This window comes from Bison bison, unplaced genomic scaffold, assembly GCF_000754665.1.
Source record: "Bison bison bison isolate TAMUID 2011002044 unplaced genomic scaffold, Bison_UMD1.0 scf7180017863402, whole genome shotgun sequence".
In the NCBI taxonomy this organism is placed as follows: domain Eukaryota; kingdom Metazoa; phylum Chordata; class Mammalia; order Artiodactyla; family Bovidae; genus Bison; species Bison bison.
In genome coordinates, this window is record NW_011493974.1 from 39,095 (window position 1) to 61,067 (window position 21,973).

The 21,973-nt window shown below is 41.6% G+C and overlaps 1 protein-coding gene across 1 annotated transcript in view; it reads right to left on the reverse strand.

Moving 5' to 3' along the window:
* BEX4 (brain expressed, X-linked 4) overlaps nucleotides 1-18,526 on the reverse strand; it is a 22,764-nt gene extending 4,238 nt beyond the window's left edge. The window contains exon 1 of the mRNA XM_010833279.1: nucleotides 18,352-18,526. Coding sequence (XP_010831581.1) covers nucleotides 18,352-18,391 — 40 coding nt within the window. The 5' untranslated portion in view covers nucleotides 18,392-18,526. The remainder of the gene's footprint in view (nucleotides 1-18,351) is intronic.
* Nucleotides 18,527-21,973: the final 3,447 nt, after the last annotated feature.

The following is a 21,973-nucleotide window of genomic DNA, read 5'->3' on the forward strand; positions in this document are numbered from 1 at the left end:
GGGAAGATCCCCTGGAGAAGGAAATGGCAACCCACTTCAGTATTCTTGCCTGGAGAATCCCATGGACAGAGGAGCTTGGTGGGCTACAGTCCATGGGGTCGCAAAAAGTCAGACACATCTGAGTGACTAACGCTTGCTTTTCTTTCAGAGTCTGAAGGACATCCAGAGGTGAAAGCTTGGGGTCTCCTCAGGCCTGTAAAGCACATTCCCATTCTGGGCATATGTGTGGTCTTCTTGATCCCCCTGTATATCTGAGAACTTTTAAAAGCCCTTATTCTCCCATGTGTCTCCTTTCACAACCTCTTCCTCCCAGTTTTTTCATTACGTTTATTGTTTATTCTGAGTTTTGTCCTTTGCCCCAGGCAGCTAGGGAAAATATCTGAGCCTTTAAATGCTTTTAGCAAAAACCACTTTACTCCTTGGGAAAGCTCCGAATCAGGCAAAACAAAGATAAACATTCTGCCAGATGAGTTGAGATCCAGAGCCACAATTCACTGAGAATAAACTCCATAATGCTCCTTCTGGTACTAGCAACCTTCACCAGCTGATCTGGGGTGTTGGGGATGACTACTCAGCAGTTTAGAATACCACAGCACTCTAGCTACAATACAGGAGCTTCTCTCTTCAACAGGTTTTTCCCTGGTTGCTGACAAATGGAATGTTTCCTGTCATATCAGTAAACAAAGGATGTCACAGTCATCAGCAATTGTAGCCACCACCGAAGGTGAGCTGATGAGTCCTGAGGGAACTCAGGGAGGAAAGAATATCTTCCATTTAGAAGCCATCAGACTGCAAACACTTCCTACTCTGAGCCCTGAGGAAACTCAGGGTGTGAAAACACAGGGTACTGGCCCCAGATAGCTGAGGTGCACATCAAATGAATGATTACAGTGAGTCCAGACTCTTGCATCTTCCCAAACAGAGAAAAGCACTAAATTCTGTAACTTGACATATCCGGTTTCTCTAATCAACAGCAGTCTTTGGATGTTCCTGACTACCTGCTCTTTGTTGCAAAACTCCTATATATCCTAGCTCCTCTCTCACCTCCTTGGAGCAGCAGTTTCACAGAGCTACCTGGGATGCTGTCTCCCCAGCTGCAGCCCTCATTTTGTACCAGATAAAACTTAACTCACACCTCCCATATTGTGCCTTTTTTCTAAGGCAACATTGCTGTAGTTGTTTGTGTTTTTAAAAAATTAGATTCCAGTGTGATGCAAAAGTTACTCTGCCATTTTTTGAGATGTCTTCTCTCTGTGTTTTTAAACTCTCTACAATATAATGTCAGCATGCAGTTATCTTTCAAAATTCACCTAAGAAAGCAGTACAAGATTATGCTTGATTTTCAGTAATTTTAAAGTGGAATACTCGGTTAATTATAATGTTTGGTACTTTGTCACAAATAAATTTATATATTTGACTTGATTAAAAAACATGCTTTCTGGAATATAGCTATGGGAATTTCATAGTTTGAAATATGTTTAAAAGTTATTACAAGGTTAAAAATTATAGATGAATATCAAAAATAAGTTTTGTTACCATTGTGAATAGTAAATATTTGGGTACTGTTTGAGTTCTTCTCAATTAAAAAATCATTTCTATTCAAAACAAATTTACTTAAGTTTCAAAGGTTACTAGTACATGCTTTCCCCTTTTACCTCATGCTCGTACCATGTCTGGTTACAGGAGCATTCCTTCCCTCAAGTCTCTCAAAAATAATCAGGATAAAAGATGAGTGAAAAAATAACTACACATGACAAAAGATCCAAAATGATAATGAAAGTGAAAGTGAAAGTTGCTCAGTCCTGTCCGACTGTTTGTGACGCCAGGAACTATACAGTCCGTGGAATTCTCCAGGCCAGAATACTGGAGTGGGTAGCTTTTCCTTTCTCCAAGGGATCTTCCCAACCCAGGGATTGAACCCAGATCTCTGACGTTGCAGGCAGATTCTTTACCAGCTGAGCCACAAAGGAAGCCCCAAAATGATAATAAAACATCATAATGAAATAGAATACGTCCTAGCAGCATTAAAAAAAAAAACCCATTTGTGCAACAACATATTTCTAGTCATATGGAAATCAGCACAAGATACAACCACACTTGCATTAGGTATATTTCTCATTACACAAGTATACTTCTTCATTCAATTCTCCACATCAAGGATTTCTGGCATAAAGTTACAATACAATATCCTCTGACAGTCTCCCCTCTCCCCTAATAGGCAAGACGTGGCTTGCAAAGTAAACATCATAGTGGGTTATATGCAGAGGGAAGCAGGCCATTACAAAAGGAGGGATAAGTCTAGTGAAGTGGGAGAGTTACTTGTCCAAAGTGGATAGAACACATAAACAGCCATTCCACGGGTTTCTTTTGGGGCTATCCTAGAGAGAAAGACCCATGGCTGGGCCCACTCTAAAGAGGTTCATCCTAGGGGTAGCATATTGTAAAGGAAAGAGCACAGCTGAATTGGGAGATGAACACCTGGGCTCTTGATACTGGTTCTGTCATGTGCTCACTGAAGACTCTTGAAGTTCATAGGTTGGGAGTTCCTTGGTGCCCATTTTTGTCCACAGTTCCCTTTCATTCCACATTCTCTCCTTTGGCAGCCATCTCACCTATACTTATATCTTCAATTGCCATTCATCCACATATGATTCCTGTGTTTCCCTCTCTAGGTCAGTCTCTGATCTAAATATCTTGCTACATTCTTAACATTCCCACTTGGGTATACAAAGGTATTGAAAAATCAAGATGGTTCATCATGTTCCCACCAGAAAGGATCCATTATACATTGCTCATCCCGGTTGATATCACTACCTGTCACACAGATAATCAGGTGAAACACCTGAGACTCACACTAACACCTCCTTCTATATCCCCCATCCAGCTCTCAAATCTTTCATGAGTTCATCTGTTTGTTCATTCTTTCATATGTCCTCTTGTCTAGTAGAAAGAAGACTATTGCTGGCTTAAGGGAGAATGGGGATAATCAATCACACAATCAAAGTCCTAGAGTGATCCATTGCAATTAGAAGGGGCTACTTCAGGAAGTTTTTTCACAGCAGGGAAAGTAGGGAGCATAGGTAGTGAGGCAAGTAAATTGGTATGTTTGGTGCTAGGGGCATATAGACAATCTCTTCTGTGATATTTTTGATATGCAGACAATCCGCATCTACTTTTCCAAAGAAACAAGAAGCCAAAAGAGCAGTTAAAAATGTTGAGGTCTGAGAGGGTATTGAAGTTTTGAACGCAGACTAGATTGTTGTGCCACAGGGTTCTCAGATATTGAGAAAGTATATTGACTATGGAAATGTGGTAAAATTGCCAGCTAGGCCTGAATTCTTTTCCATATCTTACAATAGCTTCCCTTGTACTTTTTTTTCTCACAGCTCTCCCTGCATTTTCCACCAGGTTCCAGCCACACTGGTTTTTATCTTTTTCTGGAATAAGTCATACTCACTCCCACTTCAGAGTATGCTATTCCTTAGGCTAATATCAAAAGATTGCATACACACTCAGCTCATTCTTATCATCAAGGTGTTAGCTGAAATGTCACGTCCATAGCATGGCCTTCTCTGGTCACATAACATGGTTCAGCTCCAGGTATCATCATGTACACTGTAGTCAAAGTAAGTGATGATGATCTTTAAAGTTGTCAAACTGGGGGCCCTGGAAATCCTTGACTGCTCTCTACAGAAATGTTATTTTTGATCCCATTTCTCTGTTTTATTTTCTTCATGGCACTCCTTGCTCACTGAAATTATACTAGTTATTTTATGTGTATCCAAAAAAGAATAGAAGCCCTATAAAGGGAGGGGCCTTTCCTGTCTTTAGCACTCAGTAAACAAGGCAATGGCACCCCACTCCAGTACTCTCTCCTGGAAAATCCCATGGATGGCGGAGCCTGGTAGGCTGCAGTCCACGGGGTCGCTAAGAGTCGGACACGACTGAGTGACTTCACTTTCACTTTTCCCTTGCACACATTGGAGAAGGAAATGGCGGCCCACTCCAGTGTTCTTGCCTAGAGAATCCCAGGGACGGGGGAGCCTGGTGGGCTTCCATCTATGGGGTCGCACAGAGTCGGACACGACTGAAGCGACTTAGCAGTAGCAGCAGCAGACAAGTGCTGCATGGCTCGATTGTTACCTACTAGGTACACTAATACAGAAACAGATAAAGTTGAATGGCAAAACCACATTCCTGAGTTCTAGACTCCAGGGAAAGTATTTAGCAGGTCTGGGTTAAGGTCTTAGAAGTTGTGATTTTTACAAGATCCCAGCTGATTCTTATAAAAGTGACCTGTGTCTCATGCTTAGGCCAATGCATATCTTTTAAAATGTTGTTTTACTCATTCTCAGACATAAATTGTGGCAATATTTTCTTAGGTTTGTCTCCCAAAGTAAAAGAAATAAAAGCAAAAATAAGCAAATGGGACCTGATCAAACTTATAAGCTTTTGCACAGCAAAGAAAACCATAAACAAAATGAAACAACAACCTACAGACTGGAAGAAAATCCTTGCAAAAGATTGACCAACAAGGGACTAACTTCTAAAATATACAAAGAGCTCATACAAGTCAATATAAAAACAAACAAACAACTCAATCATAAAATGGGAGAAGACCTAAATAGACATTTCTCCAAAGAAGACATTCAGATGGCCAATAGGCACATGAAAAGTTGCTCAGCATCGCTAACCATTAGAGAAATGAAAATCAAAACTACAATGAGGTATCACCTCACACTGGTCAGAATGGCTATCACCAAAAAGTCTAAAAACAATGAATGCTAGAAAGAGTGTGGAGAAAATGGAACCTTCCTACACTGTTGGTGGGAATGGAAATTGGTACAGGCTCTATGGAGAACAGTATGAAGGTTCCTTAAAAAAAAAAATAGAGTTACCATATGATCCAGCAACCCCACTCCTTGGCATATATCTGGAAAAGATGAAAACTCTTATTTGAAAAGTTACATGCACCTGAATGTTCATAGCAGCACTATTTACAATAGTCAAGATATGGAAGAAACCTAAATGTCCATTGACAGATAAATGTATAAAGAAGATGTGGTACATATATACAATGGAATATTACTCAGCCATAAAAAGAATGAAATAATATCATTTGCAGCAACATGTATGGACCTAGAGATTATCATACTAAGTGAAGTAAGAGAGAGAGACATATATGATGTCACATGTAGAATCTAAAAAATAGTACAAATGAAGTTATTTACAAAACAGAAACAGACTCACAGACATAGAAGACAAATTATGGCTACCAAAGGGCAAGTGGGGGGAGGGATAAATTGGGAGTATGGGACTAATAGATGCAAACTACTATGTATAAAATAGATAAAAAATAAGGATGTATTATATAGCACAGGGAGCTATATTCAATATCCTGTAAAAACCATAGTGGAAAAGAACCTGAGACTTCCTTGGATAAATCTCTGTACTTTGAATTCAGGGGGCATGGGTTCAATCCCTGGTCACTGAAGATCCTTCATGTGGTGGAGTGTGGCCAAAAAAAAAAAAAAGAACCTGAAAAATAATATATATTTCTGATTTAACAAGAATGTAAACATTTGCCATTTGCAATCCGTTTTATTTTCACTTCTTTAAATTATTCATTAACTGATATAATATACAAAACACCAAATGAGTATTTTGTACCTAGAAGGTAATGATGAGTTTGTCCTGGTATTCTGAATGCTAACATTCCTGAGTGGCTAGGAGGACTCCATATTTTTATCTCGTTTAATCAATGAGGCTGGTGGAAGGGAGTAGCCTCTCCAAAAGGCCTTTATGATGAGAACATCTAACTCTCATTTCAATGTTTTACTTAGCCAAGTCAGCATCGCACTGTGTGCTTCCTTATCAGCATCAAAAGTTCACACACTTTTCTGATGTTAAATCTAAAAGTCAAAATAAGACAATTGGAGAGCTTTTTAAGTAGAAGGGTAGGGGGAGATTTTCTTCCTCTACCCTGGACTCGACTGTAGATGATTCAATTAAATGGAAAGGATATAATGACATTCTTTCTCTAGGACTCCATCTGGCAGCCAATTCTTCATAACAAACTGGCACAGAAACTCGTGTGGGCATGTAATGAATTTGTATGCTTATCCCTTTATGCTGTTACATTTTCAAGTAAGAGGGAATCCTCTAGTAGTCAAACTTTTCCATTCATGTTCAGGACATCTCTTTTAAGGATGGAAGGGGCATTTTAGATCAGATAGAGAGAGACCTTCTGCCTTACTGGGCTTCTCTGGTGGTTCAGAGGGTAAAGCGTCTGCCTGCAATGCAGGAGACCCAGGTTTGATCCCTGGGTCAGGAAGATCCCCTGGAGAAGGAAATGGCAACCCACTCCAGTATTCTTGCTTGGAGAATCCCATGGGCAGAGGAGCCTGGTGGGCTACAGTCCATGGGGTCGTCTGCCTTACTAGGCAGGACTACACCCACTCTCGGGTGGAAGAAGTTACAGAAGAAAAAGACTTCTGCCCCAATTCCCAAGAAATATTTTGAGTATGAAGTCTCTCAGTGGGGAGTTGTAAAGGGTGACACACTGACTGAAACCACCCACCCTGACCGGCACCATAGTAACCATTTGCATGAGTTATTTTATAACAGGAGGTCCTGGTAAGGAACACAGAACTAACAAGCCACCATCAACCAGAAAAATTCAGGAAATGTCAAAAGGAGACACCACATGTCCTACCACTTCCCAGAATCCTTCTCGCTGTCATCTACCTTGGCTGAGCAATGTGAGTGCCACCAGGAAGAACCCTGAATCAGAATGACTGGACAAAGAAAAGCCAGAAACTAATCCCATCACCATAAAGCCCAAGACTTTGAGCCACATGGCAGAGCAGTCTTCCTGGGTTCCGTTACCCTCCTGCTCTCCACCCAGGTGCCCCTTCCCAATAAAGTCTCTTGTTTTGTCAAAAAAAAAGAAAAAAAAAAGAATGTAGGGGCAAATTGGGAATCAAAATGGCATCTTCTAAAGTGCCCCACTAGGTGCCCAACATTGGTACTTTAAAAATGAGGAAGGCTGAATGTCAGAGCAGTTAAATATCATTTTCAGGTCCCACAGTTAAAAGGCTAAGACCATCTCTGTGAGGGTTGTCTGACTCTAGTGACCATGGTCTCACCACTCTCCCACTCGAACTTCTCTTCTATATGGTGGCCTTGAAAGGATGAGGAATGAGTGAGTTTATGCTTTCTGGGTAGGAAAATCTGTGTGGAGTGGTACAGGTTACCAGGGGATTTGTACTAACATTTATCTGCCTCCATTTGAAGATTTCTGATAGATACACAGGATTAGAGTTCATGTAAGAAGTCTGGGATGAAATGTGGATAGGATCCTAGCAGATACCTAATACATGCATGGTAGCCATGTTCTATTTTATTCTTTCTTGTCTTTTTTCAACTTTTACCGGTTAAATTTTTTTTTTAATTTATTTATTTTAATTGGAGGCTAATTACTTCACAATATTGTAGTGGTTTTGCCATACATTGACATGAATCAGCCACGGGTGTACATGTGCTCCCCATCTTGAACCTCCCTCCCCCTCCCTCCTCATCCCACCCCTCTGGGTCATCCCAGTGCACCAGCCCTGAGCACCCTGTCTCATGCATAGAATCTTGACTGGTGATCTGTTTCACATATGATAATATACATGTTTCCATGCTATTCTCTGAAATCATCCTCCCCCCACCTTCTCCCACATAGTCCAAAAGACTATTCTATACATCTGTGTCTCTTTAGCTGTCTCGCATATAGGGTTATTGTTACCATCTTTCTAAATTCCATTATATGCGTTAGTATACTGTATTGGTGTTTTTCTTTCTGGCTTACTTCATTCTTTATAAAACTCTCACTGTTTGCAGAAGACATGATCCTCCACATAGAAAACCCTAAAGATTCCACCAGAAAATTACTAGAGCTAATCAATGAATAAAGTTTCAGGATATAAAATTAACACACAGAAATCCCTTGCATTCCTATACACTAACAATGAGAAAACAGAAAGGGAAATTAAGGAAACAATTGTGTTCACCATTGCAACAGAAAGAATAAAATACTTAGAAATATATCTACCTAAAGAAACAAAAGACCTATATATAGACAACTATAAAACACTGGTGAAAGAAATCAAAGAGAACACAAAAAGATGGAGAAATATACCATGTTCATGGATTGGAAGAATCAATATAGTGAAAATGAGTATACTACCCAAAGAAATCTATAGATTCAATGCAATCCCTATCAAGCTACCACTGGTATTTTTCACAGAACTAGAACAAATAATTTCACAATTTGTATGGAAATACAAAAAAACCTCGAATAGCCAAAGCAATCTTGAGAAAGAAGGATGGAACTGGAGTAATCAACCTGCCTGACTTCAGGCTATACTACAAAGTTACAGTCATCAAGACAGTATGGTACTGGCACAAAACAGAAATATAGATCAATGGAACAAAATAGAAAGCCCAGAGGTAAATCCACGCACCTATGGACACCTTATCTTTGACAAAGGAGGAAGAATATACAATGGAGAAAAGACAATCTCTTTAACAAGTGGTGCTGGGAAAACTGGTCAACCTCTTGTAAAAGAATGAAACTAGAGCACTTTCTAACACCATACACAAAAATAAACTCAAAATGGATTAAAGATCTAAATGTAAGACCAGAAACTATAAAACTCCTAGTGGAAAACATAGGCAAAACACTCTCCAACATAAATCACAGCAGGATCCTCTATGACCCATCTCCCAGAATAATGGAAATAAAAGCAAAAATAAACAAATGGGACCTAATTAAACTTAAAAGCTTTTGCACAACGAAGGAAACTATTTGACTCTTTCTGAGCCTGATTATTGTCTCTGCGAACTAAAGTTGCTGGACTAGGTAACTGGTAAGGTCCCTTTCTGCTTTGTTTTTATAAGGACTAAAGATGGCTACTTAGTAGTTTTTGGATGCTACAAAGTGAGTCAGAGTTCCTCATCAACACCCCATCCCTCCTCGTAGGCTGTACTTCAGCCATATCAGACTGTCTCCTGGCTGTGTACCCCAAGCACATTGGGTACATTTCCTCTTCCATGTTCTTTGCATAGTCAAGAATATCCATATAGGTATTCCACTTCCTCTCAACAATCCTACTCCTGTACGATTTAGCTCAAAACTCATCTCTTTCCCTCCTGATTCTGACTGGCCTTGCCTGGCGTGCAGTATTTTCTCAAGAAGGACAAAACAAAAGAATGAAGCCATTGCAGTGAAGGTTTAATATTCTTAATGCATAAAAGCAATAAATATCAGGAAATGTGGTTAATTGTATTGGTAACTAGGGAAATGGAGGTGAAAACAACAGAAAGCAATATTTCAGAGTAATCAGTTGAGGAAGACTTATTTTAAAATTCTCACATGAGTTTGGGTGAACTCCAGGAGTTGATGATGAACAGGGAGCCCTGGCGCGCTTCGATTCATGGGGTTGCAAAGGGTCGGACACGACTGAGCAACTGAACTGAACTGAACTGAAATACCAAAGCTCTGGTTTGTTTTTGGTTTTATTTTTTGTTTCTATGATACATAAATTGAGAATTTTTACCCATTGCTGGTGGCAGTTTAAAAAGGTAGAAACATTTGGGGGCATAATTTTATAATTTCAAGTAAATCTTATTCATATCCTAAGACTCAGATGTTTTATGCTTAGGCACATAACACCTGGAAACTCATATATACATACATACATATATTCATAAAACACTATACTACTTAAGGAGTGGGACAAGTATTTTGTAATACTTTTTAAGGTCACATAGCTTGTTAAGAGGATTACTAGGATTCTAACCCTAATTTTTCTCACTCTACACTAGCATACTGACTCCCCCACAGATAGTCGCCCTTTGAGACTCAGGTTCGGGTTTGTGTAAATTTATTTGATGTGAAAACCCTGGTAGAATCTTGCAGGTGTAAAGGACAGAACCACTAAGTAGGAGGTTGTAGATAAGTTTAGGGTTGAACAGAGAGAAAGGTGTGAAGTAAGAGTTTGAATTCAGGTTGCCAGTGCCTGGCACATAGAAGTTGCTCATAAATATATAGTGAAAGGAGGAATGAAATATCAATATTGAAAAGATCAGCCTCTGACAGTGATCATATTTCTTTCCAACCTTTTCTTAATTGTATACAAGATAAAGGCTTGTTTTATACTTCCAGTTTTAGAATCTGCTTTGTAAAAATTAATTTTTTAAATGTTACTTGCTTTGAGAATGGGAAATACGAACTTTGGGTGATAAAGTGTATGTAGGTTTATTGATTGTAAGAAATGGACCACTCTGAGGTGGAATATTGGTAGTAGTGAGGGGGAGATTGTGTGGGTGTGCAGGAGCACTGGGTGTATGGGAACTCTCTGAACTCTCTGTAATGCTCAGTTTTTCCTTGAACTTAAAGCTGATCTACAAAATAAAGTCTACCTAAACAAAAATGTTTATTGCTTTGGTTTTCTTTCCTTGCTAAAAGAAAGTGTTTTTGCTTCGAGAAAATTTAGGAATGAGAGGTCTTCATCACCTGGTGACAAGAACTGAAATTGCAACTTGAATCTCATGGTTGAGAAGAACAGATTAGGAAGGGGTGAGGGAGGACTGCTGCTGCCGCTGCTGCTGCTAAGTCGCTTCAGTCGTGTCCGACTCTTTGCGACCCCATGGTCTGCAGCCTACCAGGCTCCTCCCTCCATGGGATTTTCCAGGCAAGAGTACTGGAGTGGGGTGCCATTGCCTTCTCCAGAGGGAGGACTAGGGTTCCCTTAAACTCACGTAACAGACTTTTCTAGATGTGAAATGCAGCACAAGACCCTGTGCTTCCATTGCTATTACCTATGCAGTCTCTGAGCCTCATGACAGACAGATCCTACCTGATCAGTAAAATTTGGGATGATGGTATACATAGTATCTAATTTGCTTCCTCCTCTATTCATGATTAATTACGGACATATTTTCAGAAAGTAAATCTCTCATTACAACAACAATTTGCAAATAAATGTAAGACCAGATTCCAATCTCCTGTTTTAAAATGTTATTTTTATCGTAATTACATAAGTAGTAAATTTTGGATGTAAGGTAAATTCAAACAACACAGAAATACATATAATGTCTATATTTTGCCACAGCCCTGGAGATATCCATTACTGCAGTTGATGTATGTATAATTTATATATAATGTACACTATTTGAAGAGCTTTATAGAAATACCATTTTGTAGAACATTCTCCACATCCAGCCACCTGTAAATGATGAATTCAGTGTTTACACATTGTCCTGGCAATGCAGAAGAATCAGAAAAACTAAAGACTGTTTATCATCTTCATCAACTTTTAGGCCTTGAACCCTTACATTTTCAACATTAATACAAACTGGTTTATGATTCTCTTTTCAATGAAGAGATAAACAAACATACCAAGACCCCCCCAAAACGCTTCCTTACAAATCAATATTCCTGAACTACATCCTCCCCTCTCTCTTTTCATTTTCACAAACAATAAACTTCTCAAAACAGCAGGGAACTATTAATATAGTCACAGTCTCCACTTTCCAACCTCCCTGTCATTCCTCAGCCCGTCCTTGTCTATTGCCTCTCCATTTAGCTCAATCTGTTCTTAACAAGGTCACCAATGGCATCATTGTTATAAAATCCAAAGGGGTTCCTTTCAGCCCATATATATAGCCCATATATATACAGGAGCCCACGTTTCTGATGAAAATAATACATGCTCTTTGTTTCACCTTGTTAAAAAATCACAAACTTATAGAAAAGTTGCTGGTATAAAACAAAGGATCCTCTGCCCCACCTCCTTCTCTGGACCCTAAGAGAGCAAGTTGCCAACACAATGCTGATGCCCCATAGCTCCCAAATTCTTTAGAGTGTACGTTTTAAAGACAAGAATATTCTCCTGTGTAACTAGAAGACAACCATCAAAATCAGGGAATTATCATTAATAATATTTATTACAAGCTAATCCTCAGACCCTGTTCAAGTTTTGCCAGTGGTCTTAACAATATCCTTCATAGCAAAAGGATCCAGGACAGAATCTTATATTGTCATGTCTCTTTAGTTTTCCACAGTCCAGCAAAGCTCCTCAGTTTTTTCTTGACTTTGATGACCTCAACATTTTTGAAGACTGTGAGTCAGTCATTTTAAACCCTCTCCTCCCTCTCTTCCCTTTCCATTGCTTACTGCCTTGAGACTTTCAGAGCTACAATTCTAGATCTGATCACCAGCGGTATTTGTCCACATTGACTACATTTTACAAAGGAAAAGCTATAATTTTCTTTCTTTCTTTCTTTTTCTTCTGCTCTTATTTCAGTGACTCATCAAACTGTTTACTATTTCCATTATAACTTTCAAGTCTGTTTTGTGTATGACTTCTCTGGCATGTGATTGATTTGCACTAACACTTCACCTAAGAAATTACATAAATGGCAAATACGTACATGAAAAGATGATCAACAGTATTAGTCAAAAAAACAAACAAAAAACAAACAAACAAAAAAAACATTATTAGTCAATACGGAAATGTAAATTAAAATTACAATGAGACATCACTACACCCTGTGTGAATGGCCAAAATGTAAAATAATGACTACACTAAGCACTGACAATATTGTGCTTGGAGGATTGAACCCTCGTACACTGCTGATGGGAATGAAAAATGGTACAACCACTTCAGAACCAGTTTGGCGATTTCTCACAATATCAATCTTACATCTGCCATATGCTCCAGCCATTGAACCCCTAAGTATTTACCCTACCGAAAGAAAGCATGTGTTCATCTAAAGACTTAAATACAAATGTTCATACTGGTGTCATTTAAAAGAGCTTCATATTGGAAACAACCTCATATCCATCACCAGATGAATGGATAAAACAAATTGTGATATATCCGTATAACAGAATACCATTCAGCAATAAAAAGAAATTACCTATACAGTCAACAAATTAATAAATCTAGAAATAGCCTGAATGAAAGAAGCTAGAAAAAAGTACATTCTGTACAATTCTATTTACATAAAATCATAAACAATGAAATTAATTAATAGAGACAGAAGTCCAGTGGTTTCCTGGGAATGGAAAAGATCCAGGGGAGGAAGTTTGAGGCCAGAGGCAGGTGGGTGGGGAGGTTACAAAGAGGCAGGAGGAATTCATTGGCTCCTTTGTAGTGTTAGTTTCATGATGTAGACATGAGGTAGGAGGTAGATGGACCCCCACCACCCAGGAAAAGCAATTTAAGTTCCTTCCCTGTGGACAGAAACTCCAAACCATCAATAGCAGAACAACTGAGAGGAGGCTGGGCCCTACCCAGATAAGAAATAAAAGATCACATATTATTCATTCTTACTCTTCAGAGGCACAGGTCAGTAGTGGCCTGCCAAAGGGACAGGGTTTCTGGATGCAGCAGACCTGGGAGGTGCAGTGTGTGGCGTGAGTCTTCTTCAAGGAGGTCACCATTAGCTCCACTATAGAGCCACTGAGCAGATGACCCACAAACTAGAGACAAATTATACCAAAGAAGTTCTCACACTGTTGTAAAAATTCTAGGGCCCATCACAGATTTCCCAAAGTGGGGATGCAGCAAAGGGACTGAGAACTCCCAGGGAATTTGACTTTGAAGGCCAGTGGGATTTGATTACAGAACTTCCCTCAGACTGGGGAAACAGACTCTTGGAGGGCACAACAAAACCTGGTGTGCACCAGGACCCAGGAGAAAGGAGCAGTGACCCCACAAGAGACTGCGGCAGACTTGCCTGTGAGTGTCTGGAGTATCTGGTGGAAGCATGGGTTGACAATGGCCTGCCGCACAGTCAGGGGCACGAACTACAACAGTCCTGGGAGCTGTGGTGTGCTGGCATAAGTCCTTTTGAAGGAGGTTGCCATTACAGCCATTACCCCTACCGTAGCTTGGCCTCAGGACAAACTACAGGTAGGGAACACAGTCCTACCCAGCAGCAGAAAATTGGATTAAAGATTTACTGAGCATGGCTTTGCCCAGCAGAGGAAGACCCAGTATTCCACACAGCTAGTCCCTCCCATCAGGGAGCTTGCACAAGCCTATTATCCTTACCCATCAGAGGGAAGACAATATGCAAGCCACAATCACAGAAAACTAGTCAAACTGATCATTTGGATCACAGCCTTGCCTAACTGAATGAAACTATGAGCCATGCCGTGTAGAGCCTCAAGACAAACAGGTCACGGTGGAGAGTTCTGACAAAATGTGGTCCACTGGAGAAGGGAACGGCAAACCACTTCACTATTCTTGCCTTGAGAACCCCATGAACAGTATGAAAAGGTAAAAAGATATGACACTGAAAGATGAACTCCCCTAGTCGGTATGTGCCCAACATGCTACTGGAGGAGAGTGGAGAAATAGTTCCAGAAGAAAAGAAGAGGATGAGCCAAAGTGGAAAAAATGCCCTGTTGTGGATGTGTCTGGTGGTGAAAGTAAAGTCTAATGCTGGAAAAACAATATTGCATAGGCACTGAGAATATGAGGTCCATGAATGAAGGTTAATTGCAAGTGGTCAAACAGGAGATGGCAAGAGTGAACACTGACAGTTTAGGAATCAGTGAACTAAAATGGATGGCAATGGATGAATTTACAAATGGGAATCCCTTATGATGATACAGTGGAAGTGACAAATAGATTCAAGGGATTAGATCTGATAAGAGTGCCTGAAGAACTATGGATGGAGGTTTGTGACATTTTATAGGAGGTGGTAATCAAAACCATCTCCAAGATAAAGAAATGCAAAAAGGCAAAATGGTTGTCTGAGAAGGGCTTACAAATTGCTGAGAAAAGAAGAGAAGCGAAAGGCAAAGGAGAAGAGGAGATACACATCCATCTGAATGCAGAGTTCCAAAGAATAGCAAGGAGAGATAAGAAAGCCTTCTTCAGTGATCAATGCAAAGAAATAGAGGAAAACAATAGAATGGGAAAGGCTAGAGATCTCTTCAAGAAAACTAGAGATACCAAGGGAACATTTCATGCAAAGATGGGCACAATAAAGGGCAGAAATGGAATGGATCGAACAGAAGCAGAAGATATTAAGAGGTGGCAAGAATACACAGACGACCTATACAAAAAAGATCTTAATGATTCAGATAACCATGATGGTGTGATCACTCACCTAGAGCCAGACATCCCAGAGTGTGAAGTTAAGTGGGCCTTAGGAAGCATCACTACAAACAAAGCTAGTGGAGGTGATGGAATTCCAGCAGAGCTGTTTCAAATCCTAAAAGATGATGCTGTGAAAGTGCTGCACTCACTATGCCAGCAAATTTGGAAAACTCAGCAGTGGCCACAGGACTGGAAAAGGTCAGCTTTCCTTCCAATAACAAAAAAGGGCAATGTCAAAGGATGTTAGAACTACCACACAACTGCACTCATCTCACATGCTAACAAAGTTATGCTCAAAATTCTCCACGCCAGACTTCCACAGTTCGGGGACCGTGAATTTCAAGATGTTCAAGCTGGATTTAGAAAAGGCACAGGAATCAGATATCAAATTGCCAACATCTGTTGGATCATAGAAAAAGCAAGAGAATTCCAGGAAAACATCTACTTCTGCTTTATTGACTATGCCAAACCCTTTGACTCTGTGGATCACAACAAACTGTGGAAAATTCTTAAAGAGACGGGAATACCAGACCACCTTATTTGCCTCCTGAGAAACCTGTATGCAGGTCAAGAAGCAACAGTTAGAACCAGACATGGAACAATGGACTGGTTCCAAATTGGGAAAGGAGTACATCAAGGCTCTATATTGTCACCCTGTTAATTGAATTTATATGCAGTGTATATCATGTGAAATGCCAGGCTGGATGAAGCATCAGCTGAAATGAAGATTGCTGGGAGAAATATCAATAAACTCAGTTATGCAGATGACACCACCCTTATGGCAGATAGCGAAGAGTAACTAAGGAGCCTCTCGACGAAAATGAAAGAGGAGAGTGAAAAATCTGCCCTAAAACTCAACATTCAAAATACTAAGATCATGGCATCTAGTCCCATCACTTCATGGTAGATATATGGGGAAAGAATGGAAACAGTGACAGACTTTATTTTCTTGGATTCAAAAATCACTGCAGATGGTGACTATGACATTAAAAGATGCTTGTTCCTTGGAAGAAGAGCTTTGACAATCCTAGACAGCATATTGAAAAGCAGCGACATTACTTTGCTGACAAAGGTCCTTATTGTCCAAGCTATGGCTTTTCCAATAGTCATCTATGGGTTTGAGAGTTGGACCGTAAAGAAAGCTGAGCGCCAAATAATTGATGCTTTTGAACTGTGGTGTTGGAGAAGACTCTTGAGAGTCCCTTGGACTGCAAGGAGGTCAAACCAGTCCATCCTAACGGAAATCAGTCCTGAATATTCATTGGAAGGACTGGTGCTGAAGCTGAAGCTCCAATACTTTCGCCACCTGATGGGAAGAATGGACTCATTAGAAAAGACCCTGATTCTGGCGAACATTGAAGACAAGAGGAGAAGGGGATGACAGAGGATGAGATGGTTGGATGGTATCACTGACTCGATGGACATGAGTTTGAGAAAACTCTGGGAGACAGTGATGGACAGGAAAGGCTGGTTTGCTGCAGTCCACAGGGTCGCAAAGAGCTGGGCATGACTGAGGGAGTGAACTGAACTGAACTGAAATGGGCCTCAGGACTACTACAAAGCAAGTAGCTGCTAATGGATTGACATTCCACTTGTTAACTCTCTTTCCCATGAGATCAAAGGACCTTCTCTACTTTTAGGGTAGAATCTCACAGGAGTATTTCTTTTTATTTTCTTAAAATATCTATTTATTTATTTATTTATTTGGGGTTGTGTTGGGTCTTCATTGCCACACTCAGGCTTTCTCTAGTTGCAGAGAACTAGGGCTACTCTTTGTTGCAGTGCACGGGCTTCTTATTGTGGTGGCTTCTCTTGTTGTAGAGCACAGGCTGTAGAGTGCCCAGACTTCAGTAGTTACTGCACATGTGTTCAGTAATTTTGGCTCCTTGGCTCCATAGCTCAGGCTCAGTAGTTGTGGCACATGGGCCTAGGTGCCCCATGGCGTGTGGGATCTTCCCATACCAGGGATCGAACCATTGTCCCTTGCATTGCAAGGCAGATTCTTAACTGCTGGACCATCAGGGAAGCCCAGGAGCCATTTCATAACATGCTTTCATCCAGATCTATGAACTCCCTAGAGACAGATGTCATATTCCACCACGAAGTGAAGTGTTGGGGTCTCCAGAGGACCACTGCCCTTGAACCTGGAGTAGAAGCTCCATCAGCCATCAGGACACAGGTCCTCAGAACCTGCCTCCTTCAGACACCTGATATGAGCAAGGGCATCAGCATGAGGAACCCACTCCAGTACTCTTGCCTGGAATATTCCATGGATGGGGGAGCCTGGTAGGCTACAGTCCATGGAGTCGCAAAGAGTCAGACAGGACTGAGTGACTTCACTTTCTTTCTATAGTTCCTTTTGGAAAAGGAAACGGCAACCCACTCCAGTGTTCTTGCCTGGAGAATCCCATGGACAGAGGAGCCTGGTGGGCTATGGTCTATGGGGTTGCAAAGAGTCGGACACGACTAAGCAACTAACACACACACACACACACACACACACACACACACATGCACGCACGCACATATCAGCATGAGAGCTGCACAAGGAAAGACACATCCAGCAATCACCATGGTTTCCCGGTGTAACTGCGTGCCCTGCACGGTGCTAGGCACTGGGTTAGCTGACAATGACATTGAAACAACTGGGTAGTGATTAAAACAACCAGATGTTACAATGAGCTTCCCACCATGGCCTTTTTCTTCTCCTTTCCTCATCTATCCCTTAACAACAAAGTTGAAAAGGAGTAAGAAGTGGCCTGACTTCATACAGATGTTCATGATCCCGCAATAACCACAGGGCCATAGGCTTACTCATGTGTTATCAGTGAATGTTCTCAGCGATCCTGTGGGGAAAGCAATCTCCTCCCCATTTTACAGAGGGAAAAACTGAGGCTCAGAGAGAATCGCTACCTGTCTCATCTCCTGCGCTCCTGCCTTAAGGAGGAAAATGGCTCCAGGACACCCCTGGAGCAGGACGCCACACTCACTGGGGCCGGGTGGGACCCCAGAGTTTTACCTACGAGACAGCGGGACACCGAGCCCCAAAGCGGGAAAGCGGAGGCTTGAATGCGGATCCCTTTGTCTCCCCACAGCCCAGGGCGATCCCGCCCCCCACCCCCTGCCGGGCCCCACACCCTCAACAGAGTCCCAAACACCTCAAGATTGAACCTGTGGTACTCACAGGTTACGCGTCTCGGCAGAAAAGTCGTCACGGTCGGCATATTTACGTCAGGTTTCCATGGCAACGGCGATACGCAGGCTAGTCCGCCACATCCGGAAATGCCTTTTCACCCTCCTTCACCACCCTGGACTTCTGTGAAAGCAGAGCACGTTAGCTTTGGCTGCCAACAGAAAAAGCGTACTAATTAGAGGTACTAGACTGGGATCTGGGAAACTGGCAAACTCCAGGAGGAGAGTTGCCCCAGAGAGGTATCCTGGGGTTCTTAGAGGTGGTCTACCCCTCAGAAGGCTAACAGCCGTCATCTGTGGTAAGAACATTCAGAGAATGCTTATAATCATGTGATTGAACAATCTAGGAACTCGGAAAGATGTCATTTAAAGAAACATTCAGAGGTGCTTCAGGGAGGCAGGCCTAGAATAATATAATCATTTAATAGGCAGAAAGAAATCTGGTCGATTCCCTATACAATTGGCTTCTGTTTGGGAAATTCTTATTATCCATTCCTGATACTTTCTTCCATGAGGAGGGACATCTATGACCAAAACATTTCTAGCTTCTCTATTAATTGACTTCTCTACTGTGGGAATCGCTTACCTGATTAGTGGCTTTGGAAGGAGGAACACACAGCCCAGACCCTTCCCCTTCAAAACTCTTGAAGCAAGCTGCCTTTATGGAGCACATGTTTGCTTTGCTCTCAGGGCTGTGTCCACAGCTCTTCTTCCCGCCTCTGAGTCTTGATGGTTCCCCAACTAGTTCTACGATCTGTTACAGAATGTTTTTGTGTTTAAGAGGTTCCCCAAATACATCCTTTCTCCACATCTGGGCTCTGACCCAAGAACTATGACAAAAGAATAAAAAGAACATCAATTCTATTACTTATAAAGGTGGTATTGGGGAAAATGGCTTAGATTTGTAGGCAATTGAGCTTCCTTTTAATGAACCCCAGAATCGTACTGACTTGACCAACTGAAAGTGCTTCGTGAGGACTTCCATGGTGGCCCAGTAGTTTACAATCTGCCTGCCAATGCAGGAGACACAGGTACAATCCCTGGTCTGGGAAGATTCCACATGCCACCGACCAGGCAACTAAGCCCAGTCTCCACAACTACTGAGCCCATGTACCAGGGAGCCCTAGAGCCTGAGCTCTGCAACAAGAGAAACCACCATAATGAGAAGACTGTGCACTAGAGAGTAGTCCCCCCTCCCCTGCTGCAACTACAGAAAGTCTGCACACAGCCAGGAAGACCCAGTGCAGCCAAAAAAACACAACTGTTTCAATTGCAGCAAGTAAGTTTTTTAAAAAGTGCTTCATGAGACAGTCACAAAGGCCAAACACTGCAATGTAGAGCTATCTGCTGCTGGTGAAGAAGCTCTGTCTATACGTGTTCAAGGAAAGTAACTTTTTTGCCAAAGGTCATCCCAGTAGCAAAAGAGTGTTTCAGGAAACAACCTTTGACAATCATTTTTCAAAGTGAGTAAACACCCCTAGTTCTGACTGCCTACTCACCAAGCAACTCTTTGAGGCTATGGAGCCAATTGTAGTAACAATCTCTCAGATCCTTAACACAGGAGATTGCACTGGAGGCTCTTGTTGTGGAGGGGGATTGGAATTAGGTTCTAAATCCCAAGAGTAGGGTGAAAAACATGCATCATGAAAATTTCCTGTGGAAATCCCTTCAAGAAGGAATGGAAATATTCAGAGATCGATACCCACATATAAACTGGCATGCAATCTATAGCCGAAACTATACCAAGCCTTCAAGAACCAGTGAATCCCTATCCTAGTCAATGATTCCAGACCACAGGAAAAAAGTACACCCAAAATGTATGTTTTGGATATTCATTTTTACTTAATAAATTCCCCCAAATAACAGCCATGTATTATCTCTCAGGATTCAGTGTGTTGACTTGGCTCAGTTGAGTGATTTTTGCTCTACATGATGTCTTTCACTCAGACTCACAGTCATCTGGAGGTGTCATTCTGCTGGGACATCCAAGAAAGGGTACTCACATGGATGATTGGTGCTGAGTATCTTCTGGGGGGCTCAACGGGGACTGTTACATTCACGGTCTCCTACCCAGGGTGTCCTGATTTAGCAAATACAAATAAAGGACACCAAGTTAAATTTCAGTTTCAGATAAACAAAATCACATTATATTTGGCATACTTTGGCTAAAAATCAGTCTTTAGTTCTCTGGAATTCAAATTTAATTGGGTGTCCTGATTTTATCAGGCAACCTGACTCTAGGAGAGCTATGTGGAGAGGAACCAAGGTGCTGGTAGTGAGATATGGCTGTCTTGTCTTCATGATGTGTGACAAAAAAGCTTGAGCTGCTCACCAGAAACAGGTGGTAGAGAGGTTTCCCCCCAAGCCCACTGCCATAGTTAAGGGTACAATCGGCAGCCTGGGCACGTTTTGTTGTGGGTGACAGATCTGTACAAAATGTGTTAGGACACATACTGCTGCAGTGTTCATCTCTGTTCTCCCTATGTTTACCTTCCCTACAGCAAGAGCCAGTCTTGATGCTCCTTCCCCTTGTCCCCAAGGAAGTTTGTGACAGGGCTGGGAGCAGAAGTTGTCTTACATCCACGTTTCTTCCATCCTTTGTAAAACCTTAAACTCAGTATGAGGACTGGGCTGTTTGTACCTGCTACAGAAGGGAGGGTTTCTGAGAGCCTGGAGAGGGAGAGGAAGAGAAATTTCTTCTACACAGGGATGAGATCAGAGATCTACAAGTCCCTCCAGAAGTAGGGACTGAGCACTGCTGCCGCTGCTGCTGCTAAGTCGCTTCAGTCATGTCCGACTCTGTGCGACCCCATAGACGGCAGCCCACCAGGCTCCCCCGTCCCTGGGGTTCTCCAGGCAAGAACACTGAAGGGGGTTGCCATTTCCTTCTCCAATGCATGAAAGTGAAAAGTGAAAGTGAAGTCGCTCAGTCGTGTCTGGCTCTTAGCAACCCCACGGACTGCAGCCCACCAGGCTCCTCCCTCCGTGGGATTTTCCAGGCAAGAGTACTGGAGTGGGGTGCCATTGCCTTCTCTGGACCTAGCACTACTCCATATCAATACTTGTGGTGGTTCTGTGGATGGTTCATCAAGGCTGGGAAAGCAGCAGTAAGAGAGATTTTCTCCTTTGAATCAAGGAGTCAGGGGATCTGAAGACACTGAGTCATCTATGTTGATGGTTCAACCCTGAGCAGTGTGGTCAGATGGGTCATGATGGCAAGGGTCTACCCTGGCTGCCTCAGGAAGACAAGATCCCATAAGTGGAACTGCTTTGTCAAAGAGCACACACATTGAATATTTTCAGTATTTACTGTTTAGTTGACCTTTACAATTTACAATCTTTTTATTAGTGTTTAGCACACACAACCATAAGACAAGAGAACCTGTTTTAGTAGATCTGAATCCATGATGGATTTTACACTTTTATTGCTTGCTAATTTGATATCCTGGTACTAAAATGTTAGATTATTTTAATCTTTCATTTTATGTCCCTATAAGTAGCATATTTTGTATTTGTGCCCAAGAATATATCCTGGAATAATTCCAGAATTTGAAAGAAAATCTGATCAGTGAGTTTATGTTTATACTGCATCCTCTTTAAGTGGAAAATGTAGG